Below are 16,174 nucleotides of genomic sequence, written 5' to 3' on the forward strand. Positions count from 1 at the left end.
GTACAAGAAACTTGTTGTACGCAAAGTAAAAAAAAAGAACCTTTGGGGTGGTGAAGCGAGACGATGAAGCTGCTAAGGGCCAGCAACCATTGGCTGAAAGCATAGGCAGGTTCCAGGCCCATCCCACCAATTCACAGGGCACTTGAAAAAAGTTTTTGATAAAATGAGAACAAACAAGCATAACGCACACTGTCTGCAACCGGTACCATGGTTCTCTCAAGAATGCTAAAGGACGGTATAGTGAATGCCTCCCTACTACACGAACATTATGATATGCTGTAGTGGGTACCCTGCAAGTGTGCGTGTGGCAGTTACCCAAAGAGTGTTTCGAAAGGCTCTGAAAGGCCGCTCTTACAGCTTTCGCTGTGACTGTGCTGCGCGTCCCACGCAGGCCTGGCGGTTTTTCGCTTATTACGAGAAACATGGAGACATTGCGGATAGCAGATGCGAATTTTCTATACAACGATCAATGTTCCAGAGAGCACTCACAGGTGCACGACGGCAGAATAGTGCAGCTGTATCAAGAGTGGCCATTTGTCTTTGCCCATGACGACCAATCACGACGTCCAAAACAGCTGCGAAAATTTGGTGAACGCGGCTGGCTATTCTATCGTTTATATCGTTTTAATGTGGTGATGTCGCTTGACGTTAGCCCCGCCATCCTTCTTTTAGAAAACTAGGCGGCGAGTTTAAGCCACGCTCCGTTGAGGTGCTTATAGGAGGTAAGTCTGGATAATTTGTTCTGCCTGCTGTAAATACAAGAATAATGCATAGAGAAGAGTGTAGGGATAATTAAGATGACGGAAGGTGGTGCTTGCTAAGGTTTCTTGCGCTTGATGAAATGGGTCTGTCACACGCGTCTTCAAGGAACATTAAAATTATTGCCTTTGAAAGCCATCACCTCCAAGTTGAAACACATGTCACGTGATATCGTTTCTGCTGACGAGAAAGACAAGGGCGCCACAAATACCATTCTCAGAACCAAAGTAGCGAGCGAGGAGATTGCTGTCAGTGATTTTATGTCTACGTATATAAGTATGACTACATGCGTGTTGTATTGTGACCTTGCTGCTTCTTAAATTCATCAAACGGTGCATTGTCAGTGTACCATAATTTACGAACAAACAAACACGTTTTATTAAACAAAATCAGTTCGTAGAGCCGCAATACCACGGAAAATAAATGTGTCTGCAGTAGCAATATATTTGGATTTGTCCCGGGTATATATTCCACTTATTTTTTTTACTTCTGTGTGCCTCCTTCACCAGACTTGAAAGCTCACCTGTTTGCACTGTTTTTCTTTTTTGCTCACGCTACCCAGTCTTCACGCTTTTCGATCAGGCCTACAATCTAAAGTCGAGTTCATAGCCGCTGTTACCCACTGCCTGTCAAAACTAAATCCGTGGCGTCTTGGTCATATGCAAGAAGGAACTAAAGGTTTTCCTCCGAACGATACGTGAATGGAGATTGGTAGCAATGCAATAAATTAGTCAGTATGCGATGCCCTCCAAACTGGCACCCCTCTCCACCCTTACCTTGACAGCTTTATTTTCACGTGCGTCCTAGATATAAATGATTATCATCATCATGAAATTTCATGCGCCATTTTCGTTTTCTTTTTTGTCGCCTGCATCTTCCTTCCCTTCTGCTTCACTACCACATGACGTGCGCCGATCTGTCCGAAGAATCAAGCAATAACTCAATGGGCGATACAACGAGTATATAGAGGGAGAAAGAAAGAGAGAGAAATTGTTGGTGGAAAAGGTACCAAAGCTTGCACTGAAGGTGTTGTGGGGTCTCTGATCAAAGCACGCGCTCTCGGAGCGAGCGGACACAACAGACGCGGTTGAAACGATCAAAACAACACATTCATTGAACGCGTTCTTTTACAGCTCATTCTTTTATGGTGACGATAGTGTCAGCCGAATCGAATTACGCCACTCAACATGTTAAAACAACTTTACACAACATTGAAACGCACTCAATCAACATAACAACAAACACAAGGTAGCGCGAAGGTGGCGCCGCCAACGCTAAACTCACGCTAAACTGACCCGCGGTGCCGTCCAGCTATCAGCCCCGAGAACGAACACTGGCGTCGCTGTGGTCGCGGTGGTTTGACGTCACGGCAAGGACTCGCCTGCTCCGCCGGCCCTTGTAGGCTTTTTCTGCGCCCGCCATGTACACGCTCTTTAGCGATATACGTTGTGAGTACACCTCAATTTCGCGACGCAAATTTCACAAGATACAAAAGGCAAGGTTTCACAACTAGTGAAAGTTCTTGAAGCTGTATGAAGTTTCCATTATTTAGTTTAGGATCGGCAGGCTACCGTCCGAAAGGAAGATTTACTGTGAAAATGGTGATGCAGGAGAAGGCGTTCCTTCTTTTTCTCGTGTATACCACGAAATAGGGGATAAAAAATGTGCTAAGTGGTACTAACGTTATTACAACTAGGCATAGACTCCGGGATTAGGAAATATCTGTGCCGAAGTATCATAAATAAAACTGGGGACGTTTTCAATTCACTAAATACATTGAGCTTTAGCGTATACAAGCTATATATACGCCACATCTCGGAATAATCTGAATGATTTGACAGAACTGCACTTGCTCCAGCAGGAGACATTGCATGAATATGGCTGTCATAAGCCCTCACTTAACATATTCGTCAATTAAACAAAACAACACTGCCACATACACAATTATTTCAGCAATAATGAGATATTTCTCATTTACCGGGATAATATATAAGAACAGGTTTCATCTGAACAGTCGCCAGAGAGTATGTAGTCATATACCCTGATTTGTGTAAAATACTGAAGTGTTCTACCACCGCATCACAAACCCTAATTGGAGCTTCACGTGAGAGCACCGCTGATAGCAAAGCTTTCAACACAAACGTCAGAAAAACTAAAAGAACGTTTTTTTCTTCATGATGTAAAAAAAAAAAACCCAGCGCAAAGGGGACGCACAAAAAAAGAGGAGAACACAGGTTGTCCTGAGTCTTCTTTCTTTTGTGTGTCGTCTTTTGTGTGACGTGATTTTCACACCCGTCGGAATGCGGCTGGAGGCCACGAATGGCATCCATCATCGGGGTTAGCAGCGCCACACAGACCTTTTCACTCCTTTGACATTGCTACACGATTGTGCAGAAGCAAAAGCAAACCTTTTATTGTTTTACCTGAAACCTTATCAATTCTGTTTCCTTCATAGCTTGGGACAAGCAAAAAGCGGTCGCAAACCGCGGAACAGCGCACGACGCGAGCGTAGGCGCACCGCGGCTGGCATCGAAGAGTCCGTGCCGTGACGTCATCCGCCAGGCAGCGCCACTCCAACTTCTCGGGGCTAATGAACCCACCGCGGAAGACAACCGTTCGTACCCACCCCCACACGCCAAAGACGACCGCTGATATCTCATGTGCAACCAGCCAGCACCACCGCCGAACGTTACTGCTGGCGCTACCACGTTAAGCATGATGATGATAATGGTAATAAACGCTCGCGAGCACAACGCCACATACCGCTCGATGATTGCGAACCCTAAATGTGGCCTATGCGCCAAACACGTCTGCCTGTGTCACAGTGCGAAGCACTGTTACAAGTTTATTTTAGTAATATTAAAAGTAAATAAATATGAACCACGCACTAAACGCAAAAACATTTATGTTGCCGATTTGTTTACATCGATTTTGTAGTTAGGACTAGAGACGTTCAAAACGGGAAGCTATCTCAAAATTAACGCCAACTTATCCGTAATACTCGGTTATCGAAGCTAACTGAAAGCAAGCGAAGCTACTTTAAAGAGTCATTTGCTGCGAAGTTAACTGTTCAACAACAACGCCAAAATCACTTCGAAGCGGGCGTCCGAGAGCGCCGCCATGTTTTACGTATGTTACGTACAGGTACGATAACACGGTAACGTTAAATATAAAAAATAGCGTGAGTACGGTAAGCGGTACGGGTAACGTACGTATCTGCCCGTGCACACTACCATCCCGCTATCACGGTACAGCCGGTATCCCGTAAGGCCGGTATACTATAACTGTCTATTATTTTGTGCTGTGCCCTACATGTGTGCCTAGAGACATAGCGCCCCCCCCCCCCGCCCAGGCCATTAAAATTGAGCGATCAGTGCGTCAAGGTTAGTACATTATTGTTTTGCATATATACCGAAAAATTATGTCTGGTGATACTTCAGAACCATATCATTAGCGGGTTTAGATTACAATCCTCAGAGGTCGAACTATTTGCATATGCTGACGATGTTGCGATATGTAGTACTTCTTATGAAGACTTGAAGCGTCACTAAGAATTTCTAAATGTCTCACTGAAGTTACAGGACGCCATATAAACTGGGGTAAGGGCCTCGGGTTTTGGCATAGATCTTGGCCTTCAACTCCTGAATATTTTGCAGCCATTAATTGGACAAAAACACCAGTTAAACATTTCAGAGTGTCAATTGAGTCATAGAAAAGTACTGATAATTTTTCGAAACAGCAAACAAAAAAAATGAATGAAACCACCCGGCTTGCGCGAAACGTGCAGCACAGTCAAACTGAAAGCTGGAAAAACGGCCTTTTTTAAGCTCTCTTTGGGTAACCTCTACAAGACACTTGCAGGGTACCCACTACACAAGAAATCATAATTTTTGTATTTTTGTGTAGTTGGTAGACATTCACTATGCCACATTTCGTCATTCTTCCGAGAAGCGTGGTAACCGCTGCACGCTCGCAAGAAATTTTGTGCAATTATTTGTTGATGTGGCTGACGACGATGAAGAATTATGCCTGAAGCTCTTGTACTGGGGGTAGGAGCATCCGATGACTCACTCGTTACACAATTTGCATTGCGTGACACCTGGTTGTTCGTTTGCCGTTCTGAAACACTTTGTTGTTCATATTTACTGGATTACATTCATTTCATTCCATTTTCATTTTCATTTTATTACCTTAAAGGTCCCCAGGGGGACATTACATAAGGGGTGGGGTTACAAAAAACGTACAAAAAAGCCATGAATTAGCTTGAAAAATGGCTTGTGACGCTATGCATAAATGTTGATGAACAGGTGATTGCTGCAATATGGTGGGGGAGGTCATTCCAGTCTTTTGCTGCACGAAGAAAAAATGAGGCAGCAAAAGTAACTGTGCGGGAACTTTGACGGGCAACTTGAAAGACATGGCCAATGCGATATGACCTGCGAAATGGGGGGGAAATGTAAGGTTTGATTGCAAGTGGGCTGTGAAAAAGTTTATGAAACAAGCAAAGGGTGGCAATGCGGCGGCGGGAAGATAGAGGGGACAGGCCAATTTCTTCTTTTAAAGATGACACGCTAATGTGATAGGCATATGAGGAATGAATGAATCTAGTAGCACGGTTTTGAAGTGATTCGAGTGCAGCAATGAGATACGCGTGTTGTGGGCTCCAAATTGACGATGCATATTCAAGCTTGCTTCTTACGAGGGACTGATATGCTAATAATTTAACATGGCGGGGTGTGTTGCGCAGATGACGTTTTAGGAAGCCGAGAGTACGATTAGCAGCTGCGATGATAGTCCGGATGTGCTCAGCCCAAGTTAGGTCACTGCACAAAGTTAGGCCAAGGTATTTGTAGGATTGCACAAGTTGAACAGGAGTGTTAGAGATTACGTAGGAAGTGGTGAGCGGGTTATGGCGACGCTGAAACGACCCAAGTTTACATTTGTTAGGATTAAGTTCCATTTGCCACCGTTCACACCAACGCTGCACTTGGTTATTGTCACTTTGGAGGCTAATTTGATCAGATACATTCATTACTGTGCGGTACAAAACGCAGTCATCAGCAAACATGCGTATGCTACAAGTTAAGTTCGTTGGTAGGTCGTTAATATATATTAGAAATAACAAGGGGCCAAGGACGGAACGCTGTGGGACACCTGATGTAACCGGAATAAAGCTGGAGAGCTGATCATTTACAAGGACAGATTGGGAACGGTTATGTAAGAATTCTTGGGTCCAGATTAAGACTGCGGGGTGTAAGTTTAAGTGGGAAAGTTTCAGTAACAGGCGTTTATGAGGTACCTTATCAAATTCTTTGGTGAAATCTAGAAATATGGCGTCGGTTTGAAGGTTATTATCGAGATTGGAATGAAGGTCATGAACAAAAAGTGCTAGTTGAGTTTCGCATGAAAACCCTTTTCGGAAGCCATGTTGTGCAGGATGAAAAAAATTAACCTTGTCAAGAAAACTGATAATGTGAGTGATTATGACGTGTTCCATCATTTTGCAAGGCACTGAAGTTAATGAGATGGGACGATAATTTAGAGGCGAGTTTTTGTTACCAGCTTTGAAGACTGGAATGACCTTCCCTTTTTTTTCCAATCGTCGGGCAGTTGGCCTGTGGCAAGTGACTGCGAAAACAATAAACATAAATATTCGGCACAGACATCTACAGTGTTTTTAAGGAACTTGGAGTTAATATTGTCTACACCCGCGGAGGACGACAGCTTTAGGTTGTTAATTATAGATATTATACCAGACACGGAAAATGTGATGGGTGGCATCAAGAGTTCGATAGTGGAAGTCGGCATGTAAAATGAAAGGTATGTTTTTTTTTGTGAACACTGATCCAAATGCGCTATTAAAGATGTTTGCACAATCAACGTCCCTTACATTTCTGCCGGCATCGTCGGTGAAGTTAGTAGACTGCGTGGGGTGAGGGTTGATAATTTCAAAAAAACATGCGTGGATCACTTTTTAGAATGGTCGGCAAGTTATAGTTATAGAAAGAGTGTTTTGCTTCGCATATCTTTCCTAGGTAGTCATGTTTGGCTACATAGTATTTTTCCCATGCGCATTGGCTTCCCTTATGTTTGGCTGAACGTAAGAGGCGTTTTTTTTGTTTTCTAGGCGTTTTAATGTTTTGGTGAACCAGGGCTTTTGAGTGTCGGTCTAGTCATAGAAACATCAAGTTCGCAACATCAAGTCTGCCTAAGGCCAGTTCCACAAACTTTCAAGCACCAGCTTAACTCTGCAATAGAATGCCGGGCTTGCACGCAGAGGTCCCGAGTTCGAGTCCCATTTTGTCTTTGCTAGTTTTTATTTGCCGAGTTTTTTTTCTCATTTGCTGCAATAGTGGTTACGGACACCGGCGCCGGCGGCTGACGACTACGGCGCACGCGACCCTTGAGGTGATCTCATAGCATCAAAAGCGGAAGCGAATATGTGAAAATATGTGAAAAGCAACTTGCCTCTCCATGTTTCGTAGAGCTATATACTGCATGCAACTGTGTGTGTGTGTGTGTGTGTGTGTGTGTGTGTGCGCGTGTGCGTGTGTGTGTGCGTGTGTGTGTGCATGCGTGCGTGCGTGCGTGCGTGCGTGTGTGTGTGTGTGTGTGTGTGTGTGTGTGTGTGTGTGTGTGTGTGTGTGTGTGTGTGTGTGTGTGTGTGTGTGTGTGTGTGTGTGTGTGTGTGTGTGTGTTTTCTTTCTCCACGAGACAAGAGATCTTTTCTGGTAGACTATTGCCTGAGTGCTTTGTGAGCAGTGAAGTGATGAAGGGTGCAGTACAAGGTTTCATGAAGGAATTTGTTGCCAGCGTGCGGTTTTTGTGTGTCCGTTTTTCGACTAAGGTCATGATAATAGAAAACGAGAGAAGTCGCATGGTGTTTCAGCGTGGTGATGATGGTCGCAATTATAATCACTCTGAACATAAGAAGGTGAAAGCACTGCTGTGAGAAGTGTTCTTTTGTGATCCTGCAGGAATCTAGCCGTGGAACGGGCGAGGAACGGATACTGCTGGCTTCTTCCGACCTTCGCAGGGGACAACGTTTCATGGCGCCTGAGATAGCTTTGTCGATTGAGTTCTTCACTGACAATGCCAATTGCACGTGGCTACCTAAGCGTGACCATCGGACAGAAGGGTGGCTACTGACTGGTAATCCACTGCCGCTCCTCGTTATCACGGCCGCATATGTGTACTTCGTCACGGTGGTTGGTCCCCGCTGGATGTCACGACGCAAGCCCTTTGATCTAAAGACCTGTATCCTAATTTACAACCTTGTGGCCTCCCTGCTCAGTGCCTTTTTTCTGTGCCGCTTCGTAAAGCTCGCGTACTGGGACCTCGGCTACACCTTTCTGCAGGACCTCAATACGACCGACTCACCTGCAAGCCACGAGATCGTGCACTTGTCGTGGTGGCTTTACATTTTCAAGTTGGGCGAGCTCGCCGACACCGTGTTCTTTGTACTGCGGAAGAAGAACAAGCAGATCAGCGCGCTACACGTCGTGCACCACGTGATCGTCCCCTGGAACTTGTGGATGAACGTGACCTACGCCTCCCAGACACACATGACGTTTATAATATGCTTGAACTCTTTTGTGCACGTGTTCATGTACACGTACTACTTCCTCGCGGCGCTTGGACCCGCTTACAAGCGGCTACTGTGGTGGAAGAAGTATATGACCATGATGCAGATTTTGCAATTTTTCCTGCTGTCCGTGCACGCTGTTGGCATGATGTTCGCCAAGGGCAACTACGTGGGGCTCTTCGTGTGGCTCGAGGCAGCACAGGCGATCATGCTCTTAGTGTGGTTCTGCACGTTCTATGTCCAAGCCTACACAAAAAAGAGCCCGTAGATTCATGCCCAGTATAGTCAGTGAAAACTGTATTTTTTTTTATTCCAGTACTTTTGACATGAGTAAACTGACCTGTCTAGCTTGAAGGCAATGCGCCGGAAACTGTCCTCAAATGTGTTTTAAGTTCGTTTCGCTATATTAGGTGAAGACACTCACACCTTGACACTTACTTACATTTTTATGCAATGTTGTGCGAAGTGTAGTTTTAAAATTTGTAAATTCATTATTTATTAAAAATCTTTGTATTAAGCACCTCTTTCTTGTTGTCGGAAATAAATTTATCTACGAGAGGTGGCTTGCTTTTATACTTCAATATACCGAACTAGCGGGAATGTACAGCTCCCTTTTGCAGAGTACAACGGCGTTTGTATGAGTTCCAAAGTTATTTTTTCTGTTCTGATGCATAATAACCCCTGCACCATTGTTGGTCGCCTGCCAAACCTGCTTTAACAGAAATAGTATGCATGTGGAAATGTTGGTACTGAATGAAGAACTACATTACGATGACATATCTTTTTTTTCTTTTTCTTTTACGCCTCATCTACTCTTTGTTTAACCATCACTCAATGCAGGATAGCCGTGCAAACTGTTTAACCTCGTTAACCATGCTGCTTGTCTTCTCTTGTTCTCACTCACCCTCTGTAAGTCAACGTAAGTTTCACTCACCCTCTGTGAGTCTTACGCACCCTTGTAAGTCCTTTATGGGTGTGTTCTAATACTTGCCACTTCCGGGAAAAATACGCATAAGAGGACAGCGGCCATTTTAAAGGGACACTTAAGAGCAAAGCGATTTTTCGTGCATATGTGCAGTACAACTTTTAAATCCAGAAAACATCACTCTTACCGCGACACGACGCTTAGTATGCGAGACAAGACGCAAAAAGATAATGCGAGTGGTGACGCCACCTGGAAGTTCCCGCACCAGACAAAATGACGGAAAATTTTTGAAGCTGTCTACTGAGTCCTACCCAGCTTCCAGTGGGTAAAATTGAAGTACATCGTAATCTGTGGATTCCATAGGCTCAGCATACGACGTTTCATGACATTTCAAATGAAATTTCATATGCCACCAAGAAATACCAAAATTACATTTCGAAATTTCTTGCGACACACGCGCAGATTCTGGCGCAAAATGAAACTTCAACCTTGATTTTCTTCGCTAATATTGAACTTGGGATAGTGAAACAAGTGGCATTAGAGTTCTCAGAGTTCAGTTTGTCAATTTAAAACAAGTCATTGTTGCTTTTTAGGATACCCTGAAGCCGCATTCCAGTGTTCGCATAGCTGGTAAAATAGGCAGCTTCGCGAGTATATCGCTTCAGAGACAAGTACAATGCAGGCTACTCGCACTGCAAACAAGTCAGATACTGAACGGAATGCTCAAGTGCCAATGGTATGTATACGCTTGCTTGAGCGGTTAATGCAACAGTTCAGTTTTACTGCGATAGAAATTATATGAACAGTCTTGGCTGACCGTTGCCAAAGTTGCCGTCGTGCAACGTATGTATACATACGTACTTATATGTAGGAAAACTCAAGAAAGAAAAAAGTTACAGCTTTGCCGCGAAGGCGAAGGAACGAACGCGATAGCAACAAATTAAAAGGTCACGCGTAGAATGGCAAGCAGATTGAAACGCTCCCTACGTTTTTCACGCACAAATAACGCAAAAAAAAACGTACTCACAGCTACAGATGAACGCAAATAAGCGTCTCAGTTGTTACTTCGTTGTGTCTGCAAAGCACACTTTTTTTTTCGAAAACAGAGAGTGCGCAACGATTGCAGTGACCATTGTGTGCCCGGTAACTACAACAGAATTGGTCCGGTGAAAGCCAAAGGCCAGCCAAGACATACGATTGTCCCCACCGCGAAATAAGCATGCGCGTTAGCGTCTACCGTGCTCCCTATCCGCGGGGCAAAGTACGTGTGGGAGATGATCGAGAGCGCGCGCCGCTGAGTTGTGACGATGTGGCGATGCGCGTTCATATCGCCATCTTTCTGGTAATGCTCGAAACACGATAGTTCTCCCCTCCCCCGAGATGCTCGTCACCCGCGGTAAGTGGTAGATATAAACAGCTTGCATTGGAACGTTCAGAAATGTGCTCCTCCGTGGCTCAGTGTTTAACGCCTCGCAATCACGTTTTAGAGGTCCCAAGTTTGATTTCGCGCACCGGAGTCTTTTGTAGCGTTAGCAACACTGGCCTTGCTGAGCCAATTTCGCGTGGCACTGGTCTGCGCATGCGCAATGATACTCCGCCGCCGCCGCGCGCGGCTCGCCGCCGGTGTGTGCGCTATTCGATGTACTGTGCAGACGATCAGTGGTGTCACGCACCGGAGCCGGCACCTCCCTCGCACTCGGCCGCGGCCGCGCGCGACTCGCCGCCGCCGGTCGGTGTGCGCTTTCCAGAGGAGTGCCGTCATAGCCTTGGTACACATATGGACGCCGACGCGCGCGCCTTCCCTGTGCAGTCGCCATCTGACACTGCGCTGGGGCCGCTTGATAGCGCCTCTGACTGGCGTTTGCCACTGTGGTATAGCCATGGAGAAGGAGAGTGCAAATGCTGCTCAACGGTGCAGTAGAGCGGAGAAGCTTAACTCATCGGATCCCGAAGTAGTTGCCCGGCAAAATAAATATACATGTGCCACATAATACGAATACCGTGTGTGTGTCATTGGAACAGCTGTAAGAATGATATCTAGAAAGCTAAGAATAATCAGCTGAACCTTTGCTAACGCTACGTATATCCTGGCATAGCTGAGCTAAGACACTGCCATTTTTTATAGATTTTTTTCTATCTTGCGTTTTCATATGTATAAATACGTATACATATACGGTGGGTGACTGCGAAGTGCCCGTCAACGCAGACACCGGCGGCAAAATCCAGCCAAGAGTGTTCATATAATTTCAATCGCAATAAAGAAGAAGAAAAATGTTTAGTTGGTACTTTGATTGGCGCCCCTTAACTTCAAATAAAGCCCATTAATAACGTTGTCACATGAACACTATGACAAATACGACTGCAGGTAGCTACCTAGATGGCAGGCATAACCGCAGTTAGACTGCTAACTATGGTTACCGCAAGCGTGTGATATGATGAGAGATCAACACGGATCCGAAAATTGATATTTTAGATTTGATTTCTTATTTTATATTTTATGTAGTTACCAATCCGCCCGAAAAGGAACTCCAACTTCGTAGAAATGACTGTACAGCTAAAAGATGTCTATGAATAGTTGCAGTTTCAGCCGGACTAGTATACAAAGTTCATTAAGTGTGCTGCTCAACTACCCTTGTAGACACAGTGTTGTATGGGACGTTTTGTAATGTATATACGCTAACCGCATTTGTATTAAATACCATATAAGAAAAAAATGTTTCAAACAAAGAGAGTTCGTGTCGCACAGTTGCCAGGAAGCAAGTCAAAAAATTGCTGCTCAAGTAGGAATGTGTCTACAATATTTCATATGTAAACGCTTGTCAAAAGAAAATGGACACGTCATAAGCAGCAGTAGAAGCCATGTAACAGCTGCGATGCATGCCTTCATTTCGCAGTGCCCCCTCGATACTTTATTGAACAAAATCCCACTCACATACGTGATCGAGGCAGAGGCTGCTCAGACCATCGAGAGCAAGGTGAGCATTTCAGGCTTCACGTGAGAGAAGCAACAAAGAACCGCGACAGTAGCACACTGGTCGTGGCGCGTCGCAGCTGAGAAACAGAACTACAGTGGCTAGAATAGGGAAGTGTGATGAACGTGCCGGCTAGCGCGTAACGCCTTGGGAGGAAACCACCAGATGGCGCTGGCACACGTTTGCATACGTTTGCAATATTAGAAATTAAGCAACGTGGAATAGGTAAGCTTGCCTTAGGAACTCACGGGAATACACCAAATCAGGGAGTACGAGGTGAATTGGGATGGACATCATTTGAGGGCAAGGAAGCTAGCAGCAAGCTAAAATTTGAGAAGCGATTGAGAGAAATGGGGGAGGAGCGTTGGGCTAGGAAGGTATTCAGCTACTTGTACATGAAGAATGTCAATATAAAATGGAGCAAGCGAACCAGAAAACTGACTGGTAAATACTTAGAAAACAGCAGGGGGCCAAACCAAAACGAATTATCGGTTAAGAAGAAGGTGAAGGAGGCTGAGACCGATATGTGGAGAATTGGCATGATTAAGAAGTCCGCACTAGAGATCTATCGAATTTTTAAGCAGGGAATTGGCAAAAAAAGATCTATGATAATACTCGGGGTAGTTCTTTACTGTTTGAGGCCAGGACGGGAGTATTGCGAACCAAGACGTATCGGGCCAAATATGAAGGGGTAGACACGGTATGCAGTGTGTGTGGAGAGGAAGAGGAAACTGCCGAACACTTGATAATGTTCTGTAAAGGGCTTCACCCTATAGTTCAGGATGATGGCGCAGAGTTTTTCAAACCACTGGGATTTAGGGACAGGGAGGGCAAAATAGATTTTAAGTGGGTAGGATTAACTAGAAGGAGGTTATCTGATTGGTGGCTAAAGCCAAGGCACGAGTGAAAATTAAACCCTTCACTGCAAAGTACGAGTCCTCAACCTCACTATTTACAGGAAAAAATTAATATAGCTTTTGGTCCACTAAGTATTACGGCTTGGTGGCGCTAGCCATCACCCGATCTAAAGGGTACAGCCATATCAATCCAACCAATCCATCCAACGTCACCGAAGGCGGTGATGAGGTGCGCAGAGACGGGAATAAACCATGCGCGCGGGCAATGTGAAACATTTAAATATATTTTGATACTGGCACATGGCTTCAAATGGGTACCGAGAAAATATGTTAATTAGCTTCTGTAATAACAGGATGCCAACGCGGGTGCATGACTGAAATGAAATATCGACAGGGTGCCGAAAGTGAGCGCGCGACGGTGCTGAAACATTCTATCAATGTGACGTGGTAGAAGAGTGGAACGATGAACTCAGTTGTGAGTCATTGCTTGCCCCAACCCTTATTCCCTGAAGCACTAATCTGTAAATAAAGCCCCATCATTCGTAACGTCAAACTCAGAGACAAGAATCACGAGCCGTATCTGGATGAAAACCTTTTATTTTCTGCACACAGGTCATACAACGCATTTCCGACCAGTGACTCACTATCTGTTAACAACAATGCATTCTTCATAATTGGTGGCGTGTCTTTTTTTATCCCCAAGAAAAAAAAAGAGTTATAGGTAACAAACGTCCCTCAGAACAATGGGCTGCAAGCCTAAGTGACGCGTGTGAGCTTCAGGTACTTCCTCTTTTTACGGGAAGATGCTCGCTCCTTGTGGAGTGCCTTTGTGTAAAAACGCAAATGGGTGAGTAGAAAAAACTTGGACACTTGATTGGTGAGGCTCAGACCATGTTGTGCGCAGCCCAGTGTGACGTTTTTTTTTTCAGTCAAGCAGTAAACAAGCTCTTTTATGCTGTCACTGTGAAGCTCGTTGTAGCTGAACCACTTTGAAAAAGTGATTTCAAGGACGTCTAGAAATGGGAAGGGCTTCTCCGAAAGGCCTACCCGTATGAGCCTACACGAGGGCGGCATATGGGTCGGGTGCCCCCCCTTCCCCTAGTCGCCTTGGAGGGGGGACATTGATTAGGCGTCAGAGCACTCTTTTAGTCATCTAAAAGGGGGTCGCAAAATCTTCCTCATACACTGATTTTGTAGGGAGGAGGCGCCCTGCAATGAATCCCCCCCCCTTGAACGGCAAGCACAACTATGGGCCTATCCCTTTCAATGCGGACAATTTCGCCATTCACCGTGTGCTCGAAGTGCCGGGAGATGTACCTCTTGTCGAAGTGCAGCTGGCACAACAGCAGCTTGTCAGCGCGCGGGATCGCTCTCCGCCACTGCGCAAACAGAGCTTCGTCCTTTGGAACGCCGAATAACGCATGCTTCTTTTCAGCAGACTTGTAGCCTGCAGAGTATCCCGGGACGAAGCAATGACTTTGTTTTCGCGCCATGAGAGTACATACAGAATAATTGGTGTCAGAGTGCCACCGCAATAATAAAAAAAACGAGGACGAAAGCACCCGACAAAACTGTCGGAAACGTGCAAACAAGGTGTAAATAAGGTCTCTACATGAAACAAGTTTCATCTAGGGACCTTTCGTATAAACGACTGCGCGCGCCCCCATGTGGCTCCTCCTCAGAGGCTTCAGAGCGCTCCTAGGCGCCGCTTTCCGCACATCACACTTCCCTGTCCTAGCCACTGTAACAGAACCAGGGTTTGACGACCGCCATGACAGCCACATACTGAAAGCAGTTTTAAGCGGTTGAAAATGGAACCGCTCGTGTAATACTGCTGCTGCTCCTGGTACTGCTGCTGCTGCTTTTCTTGATGGTGACGATGATAATAATGATGATGACGACGATGATCATAATTAGTTTAATCGGTGATGATCGTGACCATTACCAAGATCAGTTCTATGACTTTAGCCTGGCAAGCCTCGCCCGCATTTTCTCCAACAGGGAGTCTACATATGGCGAGTTTCACCCTATATTGCCTCTTAGAAATGGCGCTCTTTGGCCATCAATTGGCCCTTGCGCAATTAAAAACCACTCATCATCATCATCATCATCATCATCATCATCATCACCACCACCACCATATATAACCTAGCTCCGTCTTTCATTGGAAGAGATGGAGAGAGATAGATGAAATGAAAACGCTGGGAGGTTAACCACTAAAAGAAACTGGTTTGCTACCCTTTGCAGGGGTGGGCAGTGTTGGAGGAATGCGAGGTGCGTCCTCGAGCTCTACACGCTATTTCTTGAGAAGGATAACGCACATTGTGTACACGTGAAAAACACTGAGGAGCTCGGGAGTCTATAGAGCTGCGTCACGGGAAGTAAGAAACAAGGGGTGTAATTGAAGTTTAAATACAGCAGCATTAAACTAAAAATAATTGCAAATACATCCGCAATCAATTGAAGGCACGCAAAGAAATTTGTTTTTACAAATTTGATGAAGCTACATAGCTTGAATTTTTAGACCCTATATTTCATTCCGTGACCACGAATTATCCGACAACACATTAACTTCAAATGAATCGGTGCTATAGCATACTAAAAAAAAATACTTGGTGACGAAAAGTAAAGGTGCGGTTTCTTGACTAATACCCGGCCTTCAATCAGTCATAAAATAAGTTATGTACATTTTTAGAATAACAATTGATATTTCTCGAATTTACGCTATGCACCCTCTCTAGAGGCTGACAACGCATCGAGGAGGACCAAGTTACTTGCTTACGGGTGTAATGTTGTTAAGCTCGCAATTGCAGATGCTCCATTAGAATACAAATCAACGGTCATGTTTCTGATTTTCGCACTGAAATTTGAACATAGGAATTTTTGTGCGGCATCGCTTGTATACAATGTTTTGTGCCTGTTGTACCCCTTGTGGCTTAACAAAATTTCCTCCAATGTTACATGTTAAGTCTATGCCTATTCTGAAACACCATGTACCTAATTTTCTTACGAATAAGAATCATAAAGGCCCTCGCAGAACACAGTGCAACTTTTTGACCTGACGGCCATATAGCGC

At 45.0% G+C, this 16,174-nt stretch overlaps 1 protein-coding gene across 1 annotated transcript; it reads left to right on the top strand.

Moving 5' to 3' along the window:
• Positions 1–502: 502 nt before the first annotated feature.
• Positions 503–9,117, top strand: LOC119170397 (very long chain fatty acid elongase 7). Its single transcript, XM_037421542.2, has 2 exons — positions 503–722; positions 7,737–9,117. The coding sequence occupies exon 2, from the start codon at positions 7,809–7,811 to the stop codon at positions 8,610–8,612; it is 804 nt and encodes a 267-aa protein (XP_037277439.2). The 5' UTR covers positions 503–722; positions 7,737–7,808; the 3' UTR covers positions 8,613–9,117.
• The last annotated feature ends 7,057 nt before the right edge of the window (positions 9,118–16,174 follow it).

The sequence above is a fragment of the Rhipicephalus microplus genome, chromosome 2 (assembly GCF_043290135.1).
Source record: "Rhipicephalus microplus isolate Deutch F79 chromosome 2, USDA_Rmic, whole genome shotgun sequence".
NCBI lineage: Eukaryota > Metazoa > Arthropoda > Arachnida > Ixodida > Ixodidae > Rhipicephalus > Rhipicephalus microplus.